The sequence below is a fragment of the Myotis yumanensis genome, unplaced genomic scaffold (assembly GCF_028538775.1).
Source record: "Myotis yumanensis isolate MYYU_CA2020_CCGP unplaced genomic scaffold, mMyoYum1.0.hap1 SCAF_21, whole genome shotgun sequence".
In the NCBI taxonomy this organism is placed as follows: Eukaryota; Metazoa; Chordata; class Mammalia; order Chiroptera; family Vespertilionidae; genus Myotis; species Myotis yumanensis.
The window spans coordinates 14036114-14058291 of record NW_027223772.1 but is presented as its reverse complement, the minus strand read 5'-3'; the positions used below and the strand labels follow the sequence as shown (position 1 = coordinate 14058291).

Here is a 22178-nt window from a genome sequence, read left to right as displayed (position 1 = left end):
CCAGCCCGGCAAATCCAGACTTTTAATGAGCAAGTGGGCCAAACCAGGAAATTTAAAATAGACAAGAGCCCGGTGCCTGGCAGCCAGTCACCAAACTGGTGTGAGTGGCCAGAGACAACACCCCGCCCCGCCCCCGCGCCCCCCCCCCGCCCCGCAAGCTCCAGAGCAAACCTTTCCTGTCGCCAGAGGCCTGCAGGGCGGCCAGACCAGCCAGGAAGACCGCAGGCCTGGCTGCCGCAGGGTAAGGCCCGTGGTGGGCAAATAAGCCCTGCAAACAAATGCCCCAAGCACAAGGAAAGGAGGCCGACCGCACGGCCCACGCTCACTGCCGACTGGCGTGGGGCCAGGCCCAGGCCAGGCACCCTACCTTTCGACTGTATCTTCTCACAGTTGGGAGAGATGATGACGCACTTCAGCTTCCGGAGCTTCAGGTGTTTGAGCACCTCCCGCAGCCCCAGCACCAGCCGGCGTTTGGTCTTGGCCTTGACGGGATCTTTCTGGTACATACGGTCTTGGAAACGGACCAGCTCTTTCAGCAGCTCCGAAACACAGGCGTCAACCTCTTTACTGAGCACCTGGCTGCAGTAACTGGAAGAAACGGTCCATGCCATCAGCTTGCAGAGGCTGTGACACTGCAGCGCTGCCCGTCGCATGCCCCTGGGCAAGTCCCTCAGACGAGCAGTACTAATTGAAAGCGGGTTCCTGACTGGGTTTAAATAAAGCATCGAATCACCCTCCCCCACTGTCACCTACAAGGGAGAACCTCTGTGCCCCCCACCCCCACCCCCCACACACCCCACAGCATGCCAAGCATCCCCTCACTGTGGCCATTCCCTGTGCACCTCTCCTGAAAACACCCAGAGAGTCTGTCCTGGAAAAGGAGTGGGTGGGGAGCAGAGCTCCCTAAAAAATTTTGCAGAGAAATGAAACCATAAAAGGGAATCCAATCCCAGACAGTGTCGCTCAGTGGTTGAACATCATCCCAGGAACCAGGAGGTCATGGTTCGATTCCTGGTCAGGGCACATGCCTGGATTGTGGGATCGATCCCCAGTGAGGGGTGTGCTAGAGGCAGCTGGTCAATGATTCTCTTTCATCATTGATGTTTCTCTCTCTCCCTCTCCCTTCCTCTCTAAAATAAATAAAAATATATCCTTTTTTTAAAAAGGAAACCCAAGCCCTAGCCAGTTTGGCTCGATGGATAGAGTGTCGGCCTGCAGATTGAAGGGTCCCAGGTTCGATTCCGGTCGGGGGCACATGCCTGGGTTGCGGGCTCGATTCCCAGTGGGGGGAGGGGGGACGTGCAGGAGGCAGCCAATCAATGATTCTCTCTCATCATTGATTTTTTTATCTCTCTCTCCCTCTTCCTTCCTCTCTGAAATCAATAAAAATTAAAAAAAAAAAAAAAAAAAAGGAAACCCAAATGTCATGCACGGTCACTCACTAACCATCGCCCCAACAGAAAACCTGGATTTACGGGCACCCCTGCCATCACATCAGGAGGACGAGAGCCCTTGTAGAGGCAGGTTCAGCAGCCCTCAGCTTCCAGTTTGAGCATGTCAGGAGGGGAGAACCCCTGCCCAAGGCCAGAGCAAGCACAGCCCACCCCGGCCCCACGCGCTTACTCACTCCCTGAACCTCCGGCTGTGGATCTTGGGGCAGCTGGCACCTTCGGGAGCCAGGGAGCAGGTCGCTGCCTCCTTATGGATCTCAGCTCCCAGCGGCTCTTCTGACTGGCTCTCTCCCGCAGGAGAGGAGCACATGGATGCTTCTGCTCCCCCCGGAGCGTCACAGAAAAGCAAGTCACAGCACAGCACCTGTGGGGCTGGGGCCAGGCAGTGTCACCAGGGCAGCCAGAGGCACCCCACACCCGTCGAACGCAAACAGGGCTGCTGAGCACCTCGGCTGGCAGCAGAGATGGGAATGGCTGGGGGGAAAAGGAAGAACTCGGCAACTTTCGGTTCTTCCTGCAGGTGTCTTTCTGACCCCAACTTATTTTTATTGTGGCAAAATATTTATAAAATTTACATTTTAACCATTTTTAAGTGTGCAGTTCAGTGGCCAAATTTATATTTTAATTTTGAAATTTAACCTGAAGTTCCTATCGGGAAATTTAAAAAGCAGGTTTTTAGTTCTGAATTTTTTGCACTTAAATGCTTGAGACTATTCCCTCATCAAATAATCCTTAAATCAGAGCTGAACTCAAATATCTAAACTATGAGAATCTCAACGGGTGTGTTAAACACATCAGACAGGATTCCATAATGGCTCAGGCCCCCCAAATGTTCCTTCTAGACATTTCCAGAGCTCACGGGAGGCTCCAGCTCACCAGAGAAGGAACTTGGGAGCACACACCACACCGGCCAGGATGGCAGACACAACAAATGCAATGCCCTGCAATGCCCTCTCCCCAGTGGGCGGAACTGGTAGCACCTGGCAGCCTGTCTGGCAGGAGCCTCCAAGGCTGGATGGCAATGGACCCACCTGCCACCCGCCTGGGGAAATGGCGCAGGAAGGAGCGCTCCGCACTCTGCACACCCTCCCCACACTGCCACAGGGACTGCATCTAACGGCACCGTGGCACACTCCTACACCTGGACGCTGCACAGCAGTGACAATCGGGAATTGCCCCATGGGCACAGACTGCTGGCCAGAGGGACACCACTGCGACTCCCTGGGAAGGAAGCACACACGCTCACCGGGGCTGTGGTTGGGCAGGCCCTGGGCCGGGCCACGGGGAGCTGTGCGTGGCTGCTCTGCTCTGGATGTTGGTGCTGTGCTCGTCTGTGCAGTCATCAAGCTATATGCTTAGGGTCTGCGCTCTTTTCCGAGTGTCATTTAATAAAAAGTTACTAAACACGTTGTTTTCATGGCACTGTGTCTCGCACACTCATGGGAAAACGGCTTTGCAGTTGATGGGGCTAATCCTGAAAGCTACTTCAAGTCGCCAGGACCATCCAATGCCACACAGATCGAACTTGGGGCCTCATCCCCTGCCCGCACAGACCCCCACTGTCCATGGGGACAGCCTCTCACTGTCTGGCGGGGTGTCTGAAAACTTCTGCATGCTAGCGGCGGAGGCTGGCGGAATCCCGGGGGGGGTCTGCTGCACATGGTTGCTCCAACTGAAGGCGCAACCAACAGAACTGGTACCTGCGGGCTCCTCCTGCTCCAGAGCAAGGTCCTCACCACTCTCTACATCTTGCACATCGTCACCGGCCAGAGCGGGGCTCACGGCATTTTCCTGGAGACGCTGCTGCTTTCTCTCCTCCCGTTCTTTCAAAATAATCTTTAAAATTGAATAAATGATTAAAGCACCTAAATACTTGTACTTACAAATAAGCTCTTTTGCAAAATAAACCACCCGAGGTCGGCTTACTGGCAGGTGCCCATCATGCCTTCACAGCGGCAACATGGCCCCACCCCGGCCCGGGGGTTGGCCCAGGAGCAGCATGTCCCCTCGCTCAGGTGCACCGAGCAGGTTGTGTGCAACCTGGGTTCTGATGCAACGGTGCAGCTCGACAGGCACCTGGCCTCAGGCAAGACACCTGCTCCCCACCTGAGACTGACCACATACCTCAGGCTGCGGAGAATTAAATAAAGAAACCTGTGCAACAGCCCTGACTGAGAATCTGCCAGGAAGTGTCCAATATTCACCGAATCTGAACAGCAGATTCGCCTGAGGTGGGATGAGGGCATCAAGTAAATAAGGAGAATGTAACTCTCCCCATTTCTCATTTTCTGTCCATGTCACTGCAAAGTATTTAAAAAATGGCTTCCCTCCGCCCAGCCACAGAGACCCCGGAAGCAGAGGCACCAGAAGCTCGGTTGGTGGAGCGTTGTCCTGATTGATAACCGCAAGGCTGCCGGTCACTCCCCTGGTGGGGGCAAGTAAGGAAGGCAACCTTTCTCACATAGAGCGCGCTCTCTCTCTCTCCTCCCCTCATCCCCCAGGCATGTCCTCGGTGAGAATTAAAAAAACAAAAACCAAAAAAACGCCGGCACCCCACTTCGCATGCCCCACGACGCCACTTTCACCTCAACCCTGAAGACCTAAAGCCTCAGAGCTGGAGAAGAACACCAGGCTCTCTAGGGCAGTGGTCGCCAACCTTTCGGACCTCACGGACCACCGGATGGTGACCGCTGCTCTAGGGCCCGGTTTCATCACTCACCTTCTTCAATGATGTCGGCTTCTTGGGTCTGGGGACCTCCCTCTGCTTCCCCTTCTTCATCAGGGGAGCGCTGGAGTCCAAGGGGTTGTGCGGGGTCTTCACCTGGCTGAAGCGGTGGCCCTTCTTCCCTAACGTGGCCTCTTTGGAGAGAACAGGAACTGCCCCGACTGCAACACAGTGAGGATACCAACCCTGCTCACACAGGCGTGCTCTCCCATCCCAATGCCACCTGAATTCAGGACCCCCACTGGGCCCCTGCACCGCCCACTGCAGCCCTCCAGCCCTGTCCCTCCTGTCTGCACCCCATGCCATGCGACTTGCCATAGTGTTAACGGAGGGCCCTTCCCAGTGGAAGCCCCAATAAAGGCTCTGGCCTAACCCCCCCTTCCCTCCTGCCCACCTGGTCTTCTCCGTGTGGCCCTGCATGCTGTCTCCTGTCTCCAGGACCTGGGAGTAGGATAAGCTTTGCTTTTTCTTGAGCTTCTCCTGTGCTTCCTCCTGTGGCCACACCTGACTGACCATATCATCAAAAAATACATAACAAGCCTCGGCTGGGTTGCTTAGTGGTTAGGTCCAAGGGTTGGCCCATGGACCTAAGAATCAAGGGCATGTCCTTCAGTTGCAGGCTCGATCCCCAGCCTCAGTCAGGGTGCATGCAGGAGGCAACCAATCGATGTCTCTCTCCCTCTATCTCGCCTTCCCCTCCCTCCTCACTCCCCTCCACTCTCTAAAAAAATCAATGGAACTTTTACCATTTGCAACAGCATGGATGGAGCTGGAGAGCATTATGCTAAGCAAAATAAGCCAGTCAGAGAAAGATAAGTATTGCATGATCTCACTCATATGTGGGATATAATGAACAACATAAACTGATGAACAAAAACAGAACCAGAGACAAACACTGAACAGACTGTACAACCTCAGAGGGAAGGCAAGTAAGAGATCAACCAAAGGACTTGTATGCATGCAAATTAGCATGACCAATGACACGGACACTGGGGCAGTGGGGGACTGTCCTGAGGGGTGGGGGTGGTGGGTCGATTGGGGAAGGAGACATATGTAATACTTTAAACAATAAAAAAATTTTTTTAATTATAAAAATACTTCAGGATAAAAAGCTTAATTATTTCCTTAGGTGCCTACATTTTTCTTTTAAAAATAAATTTAATAAACTACCTCAGAAGGAGGAAACATACTTAAAAGACTATAGTGGCAAATGTGCATCTTCTTTTGTTGATGTATTGCCAATTTTAACATCTTGGCTCTCTGAGGCTTTTCAGAGGCGAGAATGGTGTTATCAGAACTGAGCCGACACTGTTATGAGGTGCGACCCAGGGACAGGCAGGTAATTCATTTCTGCCAGATTCAGCTTCATTTAAAGCTGTCCAGGGCACTTATGTATCATGAGATTTTCAGGTACACAATACCACCATATCTATTTCTTAAAATCGTACTTAATTTTTTCAATGGTTATGGTAAAATACATATAACATAAAATCTACTATTTTGACAGTTTTTAAGTGCACAATTCAGTGGCATCAATTACGTTCACAATGTTGTGCAACCATCACCACTACCCATCTCCATAACTTTTTCATGTCCCAAACTGAAAATCTGTCCCCCTTAAACAGGAACTCCCCATTCCCCCTTCCCTCAACTCCTGATAACCTATACTCTACTTTCTATGAATTTTATGTTATATGTTATATGTAGAAAATTAATGTAGTGGAATCATACAATATTTTTCCTTTTGTGACTGGCATATTTCACTTAACATGTTTTCAAGTTTATCCACGTTGTAGCATATGTCAGAATGTCCACATTTTGTTTATCCATTCATCTGTTGATATATATTTGGGGTGTTTCTACCATTTGGCTATTATAACTAATACTGCTATGAATACTGGTGTTCAAATGTCTGTATCTGTTTTTAATTATTTTGGATAAACACAGCGGAGTGGAATTGCTCTGTCAATGGCAACTCTATTCCCCATTCTGAAGAACCACCAGACTGTTTTCAAAAGTAGCTGCATCATTTTACATTCCCACAGCAGTTTAACAGGGCTCCGAGCCCTCCACACCTCACCAGCACGGGTCACTTTTGTGGTTCTGCTTATGGCCGCAGAGGTGGTATGAAGAACTACCTCACTGAGGTTTTGACTTGCATTTCTCTAATGACTGATGATGATAAATATCTGTTCATGTGCTACTGGCCATTTGTATATCTTCTTGTGGAGAAATGTCTTTTTAAGTGTTTTAGCCCATTTTTTGAGTTTGTTACTGAGTTGTAGCTCTTATATATTAGAGATCAAATGCTTATCAGATAAGATTTTCAAATCTTTTCTCCCATTCTATAAGTTGTCTTTTCACTTTCTTGATAATGTCCTTTGGTACACAGATGTTTTTAATTTTGATGAAATCCAATTAACCTATTTTTAATACTTTTGCTGCCCGTCCTTTTGGTGTCTGAACTAAAAATCCAATGCCTAATTCAAGAGCATGGAAATTTACCTGTTTTCTTCTCAGAGTGTTACAATTTTAGCTCTCATAATTAGGTCATTGGTCCATTTTGAGTTCATTTCTGTTTATGTGAGGGTCCAACTCTATTCTTTAACATGTGGAAAAGAACAAATGTTCTTTGTTCTTTTAATGAACTCAGCACCCCTGTCAACAATCCACCGGCCATGCATATGTGAGTTTACTTCTGGACTACCATTTCTGTTCCAATGGTCTGTCTATCCTTATTCCAGTACCATACTGTTTTGTTTATAAATGACTTTTGATTACAGAAGAAAAGTCACAAAACAGTCTATCTGAAAAACAACTTGCAATTGTTTGAGATTAAAAGGCCCTTTTACCTGAAAACACCACTGGTTTGGAGGACTGCTTTGCATTCTGGGAGTGCTGCTTCTTTTCCAGTGCTGTCAGCATTCCCCCCAAATCCAACTGTACTGGAGTTTGACTCTTCTTTCCACTTTTAAAATTATTCTAAAAAGTTCAAAAATTATAAGTTTATTTATAACAATACATTTTACAAGCTGTGCTTTTCATCTTATGACAAAAAATCATATAATTAAAGATAAAATGAAATAGATTTAGAGACTGTAAAAATCTTAAATAAAGAGAAAAACCCAAGCAATCCCCACATTCCACCGGGGTTATTTCCTCCCTCTCTTCTCTTAACACTGGGTTACATTAAACCACCTACAATTATGTCTACATCTCCCCGGTATCAGTGTACATCTACAGACAAGAAACCAACCCCTGTATGAAGTCTTTGGCTGTAACAGTTTGCTGTATGTGAGGCTAATTGGTCAGTATGTGTGCCTTGTTAGCTCCATTCATTCTTCAATTGCCCAAGTGAGCCAATCAGCTGCCATGAAACAGATTTACCCAAGTCCCATCACACCAGCAGGTGAGAGCCACGTTTAGACACAAAGTTGGAGGTACTCTCAGCAAATGTGACTTCTGACACAGTTGGGCTCTGGGTTTGAGACAGTAATGAAAGCTGTGCAGGCAGGTTGTGGCACGTGCTTTAGCACCGTCACTCCTGCTCTCCTGCCCACTGATTTCTTCTCTGACACCACACCCACTGGCTAAGGGCTCACGTCACAGTGCCAGCACTCGGTGCAGTACAGGTGGGTACATCATAACATGGTCATGCAAAGTTAATTCACACAAGGGTGCAGAATTCTTCCTTCCACAAATGTGAAACATTACCTCGATTTGAAAGGCAAAATGACAATGAACCTGCCCAAAGCACAGAAGTTCCCCATTTAGATCATGAGCCTTAAGTTCATTCCTGAACCCACCGGGCGGGGACAAGGAGCAGCAGCTCTCCCGCTGTCTGACTACTTAGAGCGAAACCGGATGGCTCGGTTGTTTTCCTTCTGTCGGACACTACTGCCTCACAAAGGAATTCTTGGTCCCTGAATACAGGGAACCACCAGTTTTAAAGAAAATCAGAGTCCCATAGGCAGTACGTGTTTGCCTCCTTTCTGATATAGCAGTGGTAATTACCAACAGTCTTATTACAAAAGTGACAGTGTTTTAGCTGAAAAGCAGTTCTGCTTCAACATACCGAATGCCTCCAATGAAGGAAGAAATAAAAACAAAACCGGTCTCCACAAAGAAGTCTGGAAAGCAGTTTTGTCTTAAGAGTCAGTTTAGCAAGAAAAGTTAAGCCTAAAGCAATTGTGGGTTTCGATCTAAAATTTACCTGTGGCTGCTGCTTAGATTGACATTTCCGTGACTCTACTCTGTCTCTGTCTCTTCTTTCAGATGCAACTGCCAGAATGGGAAACTCTTCAGTATCCTAAGTAAACCACACACCCTTTAGCGCTTCATGAATCGTGAGACCCAAGTATGCCCAAGTGAAGCCTTCTCCTTGCTCACATATTCTATGGTAAGTTCCCACGGAAGGGCTCAAAGGTTGATACAAAACAGGCCAAAAACTGTATCATAAGGGCTTCAGCTTAATTTTACATAGAACCAATTTAAAGACCATAGTTCTAATCTCCTGCTCCACAGAGCAAGAGTGGGGACCCCAAGGAGTCCACAGACTGCCCCTAATGACCATGGCATGAGAGTGTTCAGCAGCCACCCTTCAATTACCCTTCGCATTTTGCATCAATCCAGACTCAGGGAATGTCAGTGTCCTGTCATGTTGCTGAACCCAGGCTGGAAAATAGAGAGAGGGGGGGGGCAACAGGCCTCTAAACCACATTTACATCCTTTAAAATGTCTTGTGTGCTCTGTCAACATTTTAGGTGCCTTGGAGAAGTTATGTGAGAAGAGCAGAAATATGAAATATTTATTGGCCAAACCATAATGCTATGCCATGATCATAGTTCTTCAAACACAACCCACCATTCTCAAGGGAATGTTCCAAGAGCCTTGGGAGCCCCCAGGTTGAGGGAAAGCCCCGCTGACCTCCTGCAGGCCCAGGAGCCACGCTGCTGAGTCTACTAGCGCAGACCCGGGAGAAATAGGGTTCGAGCCCAGGACGCCTGGAGGACAGGGACATTCTTGGAGTACCACAAGGACAACAATTTAAAGAGTGCTTTTGCAAGTCCATGACATTCTTGTGACCAGGGCCCATGATGGCTCCCTGGTATTTTAAATTTCTCTCTCTAGTGAAGCACATTATAATAAGATTTCTGGATAGAAAAGGAGGCCCTGCAAAAGCCAGCATGCCAAAGTGAAGAAAAAAACATGTAAAGAAGATATTTATGAGAGACAAATATTAGTACTATGGTGTATAAACTATTGAATTTCAATATAAGAGTTTTGTCTCTAGACCCCAATGTTCATTGAGTGCCTGCTATGAGGCTTTCTTCACTGGCCAAAATGAAGATGTGAAGAAAATGGATAATGGCTCTTTTCTTCAGCACTAGGTGGGCTATTATTAAAGAAAATGTTGAAGATTTTCACTTAGGAAACCAGTGAACCCACATTTCTATTAAGACGGACCCATATATCACACAAGGGGGAAATAAATATGTACTTCAATCCGTGGTGGCTCTTGTGCTGTGTGGACTTCATATTTTGATTTAAACTTTTCTTTCTTTTTCTTATTCCTTCTTGAGGCTTCATTTCGCTCAGAATCACCACCTTGTGATGCTTTGCACTAGAAACAACAACAAAATCATGGTTTTTTTTTAGGACATTCAATTAAATGTTTAATTCCATGTATTAGAGCAAAATTAAGTTATCAACTTGTATAATCACATGGCAATTTTATTCATAGTTTGCCTCTTCATTCTCTATTTTCCAAAGAGCTAGCATTCTGGAGAATAATTCGGAAGAAAAAAAAATCTGTGAAAATAGTTGTGTTCAATATTTTGAAACTGGTAGATTTAGACAGAACCCAGTTTTCAGCCCATGGAGAACAGGTTAATAATTTTACTAATTCCGACTTGAAGTCCCTTCACAGATCCAGGTGTGCCATCTCCATCACCAGGGCCCAGGGGTTCCTACACCTGACTGCACATGACAGTCACCTGTACAGCCTTCAAATCAGAACGCCTGGCCCATCCCAGACATCCTGAATGTGACGTTAGCATCCCACCCTCGCCTCAGGCTGGCCTTTCCCAGTCCCAGTCCCCCACACTGTGGCCTCAGGGCTTTCGCACTATCACTCACATGGGTTGAGGCTAAGACTGCACCCCCATTTCAGCTCCAGTCTCCCTCCTCTATCTGGCCTCTCCTTCTCCACCCTCCTTGCTACTTGACAGCTTCTGCACCTGTCTGCACAGCACTGTCCCTCTGCATCCAAACGGGGTTCTCAAGGTTTTTAGGGATCCTGTTTTATCCTCAATGGGAACTTATCCTTCACAGCTAAAAGCCTCAGTGGCCATTAAAGAGTGTTTATCTACTGACCTGGGGTGGGGGTGGGGGGGCTGTCTATGATGTTTTGTAAAGTGGATAGGGCAACTTTAATGTGTATAAAATGACCATATTTTTGTTAAGGGGGAAAAAAGTTAAAAAACAAAAAAAACACCCTATTTGTTTATGTTTTCAGGAACCTGAGGTGGGGTACATACCAGGTTGGAAATGCAGGCTTCCTTGGGGGTTTGGGGGGCACAAAGAGGTATAGGAAAGATGACCTTTTCCATAACTAGATCCTTTTAGCATTACATTTGTTATTTTGGTAATAAAAACTTACAACCCTGGAAGTTTTAAAGAAAAAAGCCATTATGACCCCTATCATCCCTGCTGTGTATAATGAAAAGCAATCTAGGTTCTAAGATTACAGGGGATCGTCCTCTTATGACCTTTTAAAAACGATTCTTAGAAATTAAAAAATCTGCTAACTATCCGGAAAACCACTTTGGACGGAACTTGGCGGCTGCAGCGAGGGGCCTGAGCAGCCAGTGCCCAGGGGTCGGCGGGGCCTGGGAGCTAGCGGTGTATCAGAGGGGTCTGACCTGCACCTGTTCGCACATGAGCGCACACAGGCCTGTCTCCCTCTCACTGTCGCCTGCACACATTTCCTCAATCAACCAGGCACCAGTGCCCAGCGCCCACTTGGGCAGGATGTTTGTGACACTTTGGACATCAAAAAGTAGCCTCACACCCCAACACTGGGAACCCCCACACTAAAGAAATGCAACCAACATCCACCTACAGGAATCTATCAGTACACTGAAAATCAGGAACAAAATCGAGACTAATGAAAAAGGCTCTTCAAGATACAAATCTAGGGATCAATAAAAATGACAACTTAAACTGATTAGAACTAAAATGAAAAAATGGATTCTAAAATGCTACCTTACAGTATGTAAGCTGGAATCAACCAAGAATCAGTAACATATACCAAGTGAATGTAAAAACATGGACTTGAATTACTGTGCTCTCAGTCCCCTGGCAGGTAAAAGGAAATTGATTTAAACTCAATAAACAGAGACTGGGAGAAAGAATGCAGCACCAGAGCATACATTTCTGCCAGCTTCTCTCCTCGAAAGAACTCAGAATGGGGCACAGCTATGTTAGCCCATGGCCTGGAGTGTGCCTCCTCACTCATGCAAAGCTGCCACTTGTATTCCTTGCTGAGGACCTATTCTTTTTTTCAAGGTTCAAGCAACCAACTCAGGTGACACCCGCAGTACAGAATGAAACACTGTCAGTCAGGATTTGAGAAACAAATAGAAGTCCAGCCAGCGGTACAGGAGACCCACATTATCTGAATGGATGCATACCTTTTTAGTTGAGTGGACAATGGGTTTCTCTTTGTTGTAGGAAGGATCCGAAGATAAAACTTGAGAAGATGATTTGCTACCATTTTTAGGATCTGCTGATGAAACAACCGTCTTTAGGTTTATCACAGAAGTAACAATTCTAGGGGCTGATGATGACTCTGTAGGTAACGTCTGACGGACAACATAACCCATTGGCGTCCAGGATAACTCTGCTCAGAGATAACCACAATTGGGGAACAGTCTCAACAGCAAACACAAACTCCTTAGAGATTCCAAACATGCATCACGTGAGAGAATTACTCAGGCATAATTAAATTTAGGCTGTTCAAAACATTCTCTTGGGAAGGACGATATTCACTAAACGTGTTTTCCTAGGAACATGCATGCTGAATTTACTTGTTAGGTTAACCGATCTTCCTAGAAACTGGTTTTCACTTGGGGTTGTTCAGTTAAAAAACAGCAATCCTCAATTACGTCCACGTGGCAAACACACGGAATTAACGAGCTAAAGATCAAATATTCGCCCTACTAACCTTGATGTGTATCTTTAACAGCAGAAGTCAAAGGTCACTAGACTTCAGCTATCACAATAACTGGAAATTTATTTCTTTTTAGAGCAGAGGCATAAGCACAGCCACACTACTCCTTAGGTGCCCATGAAACTCTATATACAGACAAAACAAAAGGACAGCTATCAGGACATGGGCAAGACATGTCAGCAGCCTGTGGCTACCCCAGACGATAAGACAGACTGTTCCTGTCACCACAGAGCTACACACCCTTAGAGAAGTTTGTAAGTGAAGATCTTTGTACCAAACATACGAATGCAAAAGACAACATACCTGTGGGTAAATCAGGAATAATTTTGTGAAAATGTCTTCTATTAGGAAAAGCTACTTATAAAGATTTCAAGAGCAGACTCTATTGAATGCTCTCTGAATATTACTTCTTAGCCAGGACAGGACATACTGGCAGCTCTCCAAGTGTGGCCTCAGGCTCCCAGGACCCTTGAAGTCAAAACTGCTTTCCTGACAGTAGGAATGTGTTACCTGCGTCTCTCTCTGCCTTTCTTCTCCTCCCCGCCTCTCTTTTACAAAGATTGCAAAGGCAGGACAGTGAAAAAGCCAAATGGCAAGGCAGATCTACAGAGCCAGCCACTGAAGAGTTGCAAAAAAAAAGAAAAAAGTCTGCTCTCCTTATTGCCTTACTTTTGTGGAAAACAGTTATTTTTCATAAAAATGCTATGCTACTTTTAAGTGAATTAGTAAGTATTTTTGAAATTTCTCTGTTTAACTTCAAATATTGCAAATACTGACAGTTGTCTAAACCAGCGGTCACCAACCTTTCAGACCTCACGGGCCACCAGTGGTCGGTGGACTACCGGTTGGCGACCGCTGGTCTGTGGGGCTGTGTAAAGGGTATTAAGGGTTCCTGAGACCAAACACCATGAGAACCTCTGGTACAGGTAACACTTAACGAAGCTACCATTTTTGAGTTGATAAATTTTTTCACTGAACTGAGTAAACATTTCATTTAGAATTCTTTGCTATCCTACACTCCTTACACATACATGGAGATCTCATCTACTTCAATCTTCCAAAAATATTGTCAGTTTATCAACAACCTTTCACCTGCCTTAAAGAAGGCTTTAAGACAAAAGGTGCACTAGACTAAAAATGAACTTAAAAACAGACAGCTGATTTTTGAAAATGGTATTTGGTAGCCACTCTTACCTCCTGCACATGGAGAGGAATTGGTAGCAGCATTATCAGTTACAGAGTCAGTCGGCTTATTATTTTTCACCACTATTTCACCCTAAAGAGCAAACCAGTTATTTAAAAAGCAAACCAGTTATTTTCTTACTATTTCAAATGGGAAAGTAATCATTTAATTTTTAAATACAGCTTCCTTGCCATTCTTAAAATCTTTAAAATATGTGCTAATTAAAAATTCCAAATACCTAAATATGTAAAGTGAAAAGTTAAATTGTTTCCTTCTGCCAATTCTCTCTCTAGCAGAAAACCACCCACAGCTTAGCTAGCATCTCTCTACTTCTTGGTCTAGGGCAGCGGTTCTCAACCTATGGGTCGAGACCTCTTTGGGGGTCGAATGACCCTTTCACAGGGGTCACCTAAGATCATCAGAAAACACATATGTAATTACATATTGTTTTTGTGATTAATCACTATGCTTTAATTATGTTCAATTTGTAACAATGAAAATACATCCTGTATATCAGATATTTACACTGCGATTCATAACAGTAGCAAAATTAGAGTTATGAAGTAGCAATGAAAATAATTTTATGGTTGGGGGCACCACAACATGAGGAACTGTATTAAAGGGTTGTGGCATTAGGAAGGTTGAGAACCACTGGTCTAGGAGATAATTTTTATAGAGATCCTAATAATGGGATCACATCACACATCTTAAGCAACCTTTAAAAGTTCCACATATCACAGACAACTTTTGCATCAGTGCAGACGTGCCAATACCATTCTTAAAACCCGAGTGCCCCCACAGGAATGCTAAAGCATCATGTACCGAGCCTACACACCAAAGTTCCAAAGTCCCTCCAAACATCCACAAAGATAACAAATATATGCTTGTAATAGGTGCCCACTTTTATAAAGACAGAAATCTGCCACAAACGGAACATGAGGTCCAAAAAACACTGGGGTGGGGGAGGCGGTGAGTATATTAAGAGACATCTCAAAGTGACTGACAGAATTGAAGGTAAGAGGAAACTGATAAATTCAAATTTGAATAGTTTGAAAATAAATTCTAAAGCTGATACACTTTATAAACTTAACCATTTTGCCATTTCATACCTAAATCCAATAATAAAAAATAAAATAATTGAAACAGTCTGTTCTTTTAATAAATGTAATTTATATTCACCAAGGCCAATGAAACACTAGTAGTGCCTTCCCCTATTCAAAAATGGTTAGGCCGTCCTGGCCTGTGTTGCTCAATGGTTTGAATAGGGATGAGGAATGTCCGGCCCGCAGGCCCTCTAAGACCCAAGAAAATCATTTGGTCTAGCCCTGTCAAGGCTTTAGGGTGAGTTAATTAAATGTCTGACCAAATATAGCAGGCTAATTTTTAAGTTGATAAATTTGTATGGCCTTCAAATGATGTTATATCCAAATGGCCCCGGCAAAAAAAAAAAAAAAAGGTTCCCCATCCCTGGGTTAGAGCATTGGCTCACACACCAAAGGGTTTGAATCATGGTCAAGGGCATGTACCTGGGTTGCAGGTTCCATCCCTGGCCCCAGTCAGCAGGAGGCAACCAATCGATGAGTCACTCTCACATAGATGTCTCTGTCTCTGACTGTCTCTTGCTCTCTCCCTTCCTTCCACTCTATCTAAAATCAACAGAAAAATATCCTCAGGTGAGGATTACTTTCAACAATAAAGACAATTAAAAAAAAAAAAAAAACGAAAAAAGAAGCTATTGGGTCTTATAGTTCACATACTAGCAATTCCAGAATTTAGCTTCTTCATGATTATGATTGTATTAATAAAAATTAACATTTAAACAAAATGGTTAGGTTAATCATATAAATCAATATCAAAGACCCAGTGCAGCAGTTATGTTTTCAAAGAGTATTTAAGATATGAAAAAAATGCCAATTTCTAACACAAGCCCGTACGTATGTATGATCCCCGAATGTACAATTTTCACAATGTACCATTAACAAAAGATTACTATTAAGCGCTAAAGATGGCTTTCTCTTGGCTATACAACTTCAGACAATTATTTTTTTTTAATATATTTTATTCATTTTTTACAGAGAGGAAGGGAGAGGAAAAGAGAGTTAGAAACATCAATGAGAGAGAAACATTGACCAGCTGCCTCCTGCACACCCCCCACTGGGGATGTGCCCGCAACCAACGTACATGCCCTTGACCGGAATCGAACCTGGGACCCTTGAATCTGCACGCTGACGCGCTCTCTCCACTGAGCCAAACCAGTTAGGGCTACTTTTTTTTTTTCCCTTCACATTTTTTTGGTGTTCAAAGATACTACTAGTATAAGAAGGAAAAAGGTTTCTTTTAAAGGGAAATTTAAAAAACAAATGCAGCGCTAGCTGGTTTGGCTCAGTGGATAGAGTGTCAGCCTGCAGACTGAAAGGTCCCAGGTTTGATTTCAGTCAAGGGCACATGCCTGGGTTGCGGGCTTGATCCCCAGTGGGGGACTTGCAGGAGGCAGCCAATCAATGATTCTCTCTCATCATTGATGTTTCTATCTCTCTTTCCCCTCTGAAATCAATAAAGATCCATTTTAAAAATAATAATAAATAAAAAAACAACTGCACACAGAATTCATGAGTGTGAGTAGATAAGGTAACAAGCATGTAAATCTCACACGCTTCATGTCCACACATGCAGCCCTCACCTCTAACAGGTGACCTGACATAGAGTCAGTCGTGCTCCTGGCCTGTTCTACTTTGTACAGTGCTCTCAGGCTGGGAATTGCCCACTGCAGCCCTGGCCAAAATGTGGAGCCCCTCGACTGCTCAGCCATTCCACACACTCCACTGGTGCCCAGAGGGTCACGCCCCTGCCACGTGAGACTGAGTCTTCCACTTCACTCAGCCTTACCACGTGACAGCAAAGTCCCTGGGAATGGCATACCCTCTGCACACTGTCAGCAGGACCACCCAGCCTGGGGCTCTCGTGTCCAAGCACCCAGGACAAGGACAGAAAGTGGAGGTCCTCTCTTCAGGAGGTAAGCAATCGGGCGAGCTATTGTCTTGGTAGTTTCGTCTTTCTCCTTGCCTGCACACTGGGAAGCGTCCCACCCCTCCTTGACCTGAGATGGGTCAGAGTGATTTTAGGAAACAGTAACCCCATAACGTTTTTCCTGAAAGCCTCTAACACTTTGAGATCAAAGTGTGAACATGTGTAATTTAAAATTACTAAGTGGCAAACTGAATGCTCTTCACTGCAGTTACTATCACTGAATTCGCTGTATCATTAACAAAAGAGGCACAGATAAAAAGCCTGGAAAAACAGAAGTTACACTATGTAGCTTTAAATACGACTATTTGGGCAAATAAAATTTTTGTCTGTATTGAAAAGTGCTGTCAGCACACAATGCTAGAAGTGCGACGCTAGAAGGGGGCTGTGCAACCAGCAGGATTCATGCTAGAATATTCTCCTGGACCTTTGACCCACCTGATGAAAGTAAGTGCACTAGGTGATTCTTTGAAAAGAATGACAGCATGAGGTGTCACGCATCCTGTAAGCCGTTCACACAGTGAAAGAGAAAGGGGGAAGGAAACGGAGGAGAGGAGCCTGCACTCACCTCTAACCCGGGAGCGGGTTTCACCACTTCTCTCCCCAGGGAAGTGTCTGTAGAGGCAGAGCGTGGAGGCCCCCACTTGGGCTGTTTTGGTGTCTCTACTATCTCACTGTTCTCTGCACCCTGCAGTTTAGGAAAATCCAACCTGGTAAATTCAAACTCAGGTTTGGAGGCAGGTCCACACTTTTCAATGATTCTGGATTTCCTGTCTGTTCGTTTATGATAACCATCTGTATTTACAAATTAAAAGTAGAGGAAATTTTAGGTGTTTGATGATCTGTACTCAGGCTTAAGTTGCAGAATAGAAAATCTATTGCTATAGATGCAACACGTTATTGTCCAAACAGCCTAACTTTGCTAGTGCTGTTAACCTTCTGTGTTACAGTATAAACATACATGACCGTAAGTCTGCTCTGGTTGGGCCACCAAGCAGAAAAACCAAAACACTGTAAATTTTAGGAGTAATTCTAAGGTTGATGAGATAGTTACTTTGGCCTGATTGTACATCTGGGCATTTTGATTTTTCTTAATACACATTTTAGAGTTTTGCAAATTTAAAGAGACACTAACAAATTTCCTTTAAGTAATAAATGGTCCCTAATTTAGTTTGCTAGAACAAACTGGAGAGAAGCAGAATTGAACTTATAACCTCTGTCCTATCTTTCTCCTTCAAATGCAAATAAATGACAATGTAGGTTGCAATGCATAACATCTCTGTGTTTAATTATAAGGCCAGAGTCATATAGTTAACTGCTCAACTTTCCTTTCACCTTTCCATGCACCAGACAGTTTGTAAGTGAAATCAATGCAAAGAGAAAAATGTATACACCAAGTCACATAAATGGCACCTGTAAATAAACGACAGACCTTTCCCAGTGAGTACACCATCAGGAAGGTTTAAGTCCTCATAGAAACAGGGATGGCTGTAATCAAACTACACTTGGAATTAAATTTCAGGGGGAAAAACACCACGTCGAATCACTAACTTTTTCAGCCACAAACCAGAATGGTAGTTTTCAAAACAGAACAGACAACACTTCCGGCATGAATAAAATCAGTACCCTGAGTAAACACACTGCCCGGGGATGGGAGTAAGACAGAATCGCAGTCCTAGATCAGCTGTTCCATCTACTGAGAAATCTTCCCACAGAACTCCAGAGCAGCTGTGGGAGAGGAGCATGGCTAAGCACAGTACAAGGGATGTGGTTGTGATCTGCTTTTAAGGACCTGGTTTGAGATGTGTGGCCGTTCCCTACTTGTTCTGTAACCTTAGACAAGTCCTTGTGTAACACAAGGTAATAACACGCTAAGGGCACATCAGAGCCCACATGCCCCAGGTCCCCATCCCAGGAGGAATGGCCTCCAGGATCCCACAGGAAGTCTGATGGCCTCAGCTTCTCACAATAAACCCAAAGAACAGCAACAGCAACGCTCCTGGGTGGGTAGAGTGGGTTGACCTAACACAAAACATAGAGTTCATTACCTTTACCTGATTTCAAATTAGAGTCAGCACGAAAGGACAAACAATGTGAGCTTCTCACTGACTTTATATCAGATGATACAGTTCCATCAGCCTTTTTACCGGCAAACTTTTGCTCATCGTATGTTTTTTTCTGCAGGAAACATAAAAAAGTAACATGAATTAGAAAAACTACAGTTGACCCTTGAATGGCCAGCCTCCCAACAATAGATAATCTGTGTGTAACTTCTGACCCCTCCAAAACCTAATAGACTACTGTTGACCAGAAGTTTTACTGATAATATAAACAGTCAATTAACACATACGTTGTATTTTACATGTATTATATCCTGTACTTTTACAATAAAGTGCACTAGAGGAAAAAATATGTTAAGAAAATAGTAGGGTTTGCCTGCATGCTTTTTCAAAGGGTCGCAAATCTCCTAAAAATTTTCTAATACATTTATTAAAAAAAAATCCCCATATAAGTGGATCCAGTGGTGCATTTCAATCTTGTGTTGTTCAAGGATTAACTGTACCTTTAGCCCAGCCAGTGGGCTCAGTGGTTGAGCATCAACCTATGAACCAGGAGGTCACGGTTCCATTCCTGGTCAGGGCACATGCCCAGATTTCAGACTCAATCCCCAGTGTGGGGCGTGCAGGAGACAGCCAGTCAATGATTCTTTCTCATCACTGATGTTTCTCTCTCTCTCTCCCTCTCCCTTCCTCTCTGAAATCAATAAAAATATATTTAAAAAATAAAAACTGAAACAGGTTTAACATTGCAAATATATATTTAAGTATTGACAACTCAACCATTTTTAAAAAGGTTAGATCAAATAAGTTCTTAAATACCACAAAAAAGATAAGCAATGCTTAAGTTAATGCAAGGATTGACCAATTCGTTTCATTTTAAATGCTAACATGACCAAAGCAACACACTTACTGACCTTAAACAGAGCTTTTGTGTCTTGTGGGTGAGGGCACACGTGCTCACATTGTGGCTTCGTCTGGAAACCTCGGTAACGACTGGGTTGGCTGTAATCATACTGGGAGCCAGGCATTGGGCAAATATTGTGTGCAGACTCCAGGGTGTAAGGAGGAGGGGTGTATGGGTGAAGAGCCATCTCGGAAGATAAATACTGATGAGGAAATGTTGAAGCTCCAAAGGCCATATCTTCAGGATAGAGTGTCTGCCTAAATAAAATGGGTAAATTTTAGTTACAGATTTCATACCACAAATCAGGGAGTTTAATATTCTATAATAAAATTGTTTTAACTTTTATTACTTTTGAGGCCATTCACTCTACACCAGGGGTGGGCAAACTTTTTGACTCGAGGGCCACAATGGGTTCTTAAACTGGACCGGAGGGCCGGAACAAAAGCATGGATGGAGTGCTTGTGTGAACTAATATAAATTCAAAGTAAACATCATTACATAAAAGGGTACCGTCTTTTTTTTGTTTGTTTGTTTTATTCATTTCAAACGGGCCGGATCCGGCCCGTGGGCCGTAGTTTGCCCACGGCTGCTCTACACTGAAATGACTAATTACTAAAAGCTAAACGAAACCTCTGAGCCTTTCTTTCTTATCCTGCAAAGACAGATGCTGACCTAGTTTTATTTTTTCACTATTGAGCTGGAATATCCTCAACAGGGGCCTGAAGGTGCCCCAGTAGCTTTTCATTCTCAAGATGTCAAATATTCGGGAAAGATTCTCAGTGACCCTGGCCAAAGGGGCCATCCAGACCACCCTCTCTACAGAGGCTCCCACTGACCAAATCTAACCTCCAACCCACGACCTGCAGGGCCTCTTCCCGGGGCCTGCAGACTTCCTGCTGCAGCGCTTTGCGGCTCCAAGCCCACCACCTGTGTTCCCGACCTGCGGAGCCAGAGCTGCAAAGGGACGCTGCGTGCACAGTGGTCCGGGAATTACAGACCCTGCCGACCAGATGGACACCATCTGTGAACACTGCCATGGCTCCAATTTGCTTGAACTGCTAAACTAAACCAAAATACAATGTAACAGTGATTTTTTTTTTTTTTTTTTTTTTTTTTTTTTTTTTTTTAGCAAATATGGCCAGAGGATTCAACCATTTTGAAACGAAAGCTGATTCACTGACAAAGTGCTAAAAAGCTGAGTTAAAACACAAATCATAACCTTTTCATTCCCACAAATAAGCACTAGATGTTTCTGTGGATTTCTACAGCTGAAAAATTTCTTGTAGCAAATCAATGAAATCCCAGTGTGCTGGTCCACTGAAAAGCGGGAGAACCCGAAGCTAATAACAAGACACTCTACATGATCTTCCACTGTGTGACCGTCCGGAGATGCGGGCCCAGGTCCCAGCACCCTTATTAAACGTCCTCGTTCTACTCTGCTGCGGGTTAAGAACCTGCACGGAAGCAGAAAGGGAGCCAGTCTACAGGGGGACCTGGAAGACACCCGTGAGGATGGGCACTGCTCTTGTTTCCATGCAATACGTAATCACAGGCTGCCTGGTATCACTGCCTATCCTATATAATAAAGAGCTAATATGCTAATTAGTCCAAACAGCAGAATGAAGCAAGGGCCGAGCCCCTTGCACGAATTTCGTGCATCAGGCCTCTAGTTAATTCATGATATTTTAAGGTTAGATCTTGTAAAATATTTTACTCATTGCCAATTTATTCTAGTAATGAAGCATTCTTAATTAAAAAACAAACAAAACTGGCCTTTGTATGCCCCCCAGACCACTAGCTAGTGCTGCCCCTTGAAGAGGGAGACTGAAAGCTGTGTCCTGTTCCTCAGACGGACACTATCCCTGGATGTGACTCCCATTTGATTTTGTTTGATGCTCAGAAAATCTAATGGGGGTCTGACGAAGGTGAGAGATACCTGTTCTTCACAAGACGGGCAAAGAAGTTGGGTTGATAGGGAAAAGGTAACAAAGACGATATATCCCAAGCCCAAAATCTGGATAAATGAACAGATCAATGAAATTTAGGTAAAGAAGAAAAGGGGGATAGATCCAATGGGGTTGTTTAAGAAAGATGGAAACATCGACTTAATTGTTCCACTTCTTCATGCATTCATTGGTTGATTCTAGTATGTGCCTGGACCAGGGATCAAACCCGCAACTTCGGCTTATCAGAACAATGGTCTAACCAATTGATCTACTTGGCCAGAGCCCTAGAAGTGGTTTTGAAGGCTGTTGTCATCCAGAAAATTTTCACCTTTGAGTTAGCACACCTTGCTTTGTGTCCTGGCTCTATCACAACCTAGTTTTTCACTTTGAACGTCTCATCACTGGTCCTTCTTCCTCTGGAAAGATATTTTTCTTTCCATCCAAGGTAAATACAGTTATTTGCAGAGAACAATACAAAACACAAAATCTCACAGAGACAACTCACAGCATCTATTGGGACTTCAAATGGCTTCCTGTAAAATGCCAGTCGCCACAAACTGCCCAGATGAGCCTTAAACATAACGACACCATCTCCTGTATGCCCACCCTCTCATTTGGCACCCGCTTGATATCAGCGCTCAACTCCGCCATG

General features: G+C 44.5%; 1 protein-coding gene across 17 annotated transcripts in view; it reads right to left on the bottom strand.

The window, feature by feature from the left end:
* SECISBP2 (SECIS binding protein 2) overlaps positions 1-22178 on the bottom strand; it is a 32587-nt gene that overhangs the window by 6161 nt on the left and 4248 nt on the right. For 3 of the 17 annotated variants that reach the window (XM_070400909.1, XM_070400916.1, XM_070400917.1), the window contains exons 3-14: positions 19591-19837; positions 18665-18794; positions 17185-17411; positions 13604-13685; positions 11871-12079; positions 9677-9799; positions 8390-8485; positions 7029-7158; positions 4171-4337; positions 3152-3287; positions 1628-1823; positions 368-588 (exon numbers count right to left, since the gene is read on the bottom strand). In XM_070400909.1, the coding sequence (XP_070257010.1) occupies positions 368-588; positions 1628-1823; positions 3152-3287; positions 4171-4337; positions 7029-7158; positions 8390-8485; positions 9677-9799; positions 11871-12079; positions 13604-13685; positions 17185-17411; positions 18665-18794; positions 19591-19837 (1964 nt within the window). Of the gene's footprint in view, positions 1-367; positions 589-1627; positions 1824-3151; positions 3288-4170; positions 4338-7028; positions 7159-8389; positions 8486-9676; positions 9800-11870; positions 12080-12403; positions 12489-13603; positions 13686-17184; positions 17412-18664; positions 18795-19590; positions 19838-22178 lie in introns of those variants that run through there. The other 14 variants (XM_070400912.1, XM_070400913.1, XM_070400910.1 and 11 more) reach the window with 14 other exon arrangements.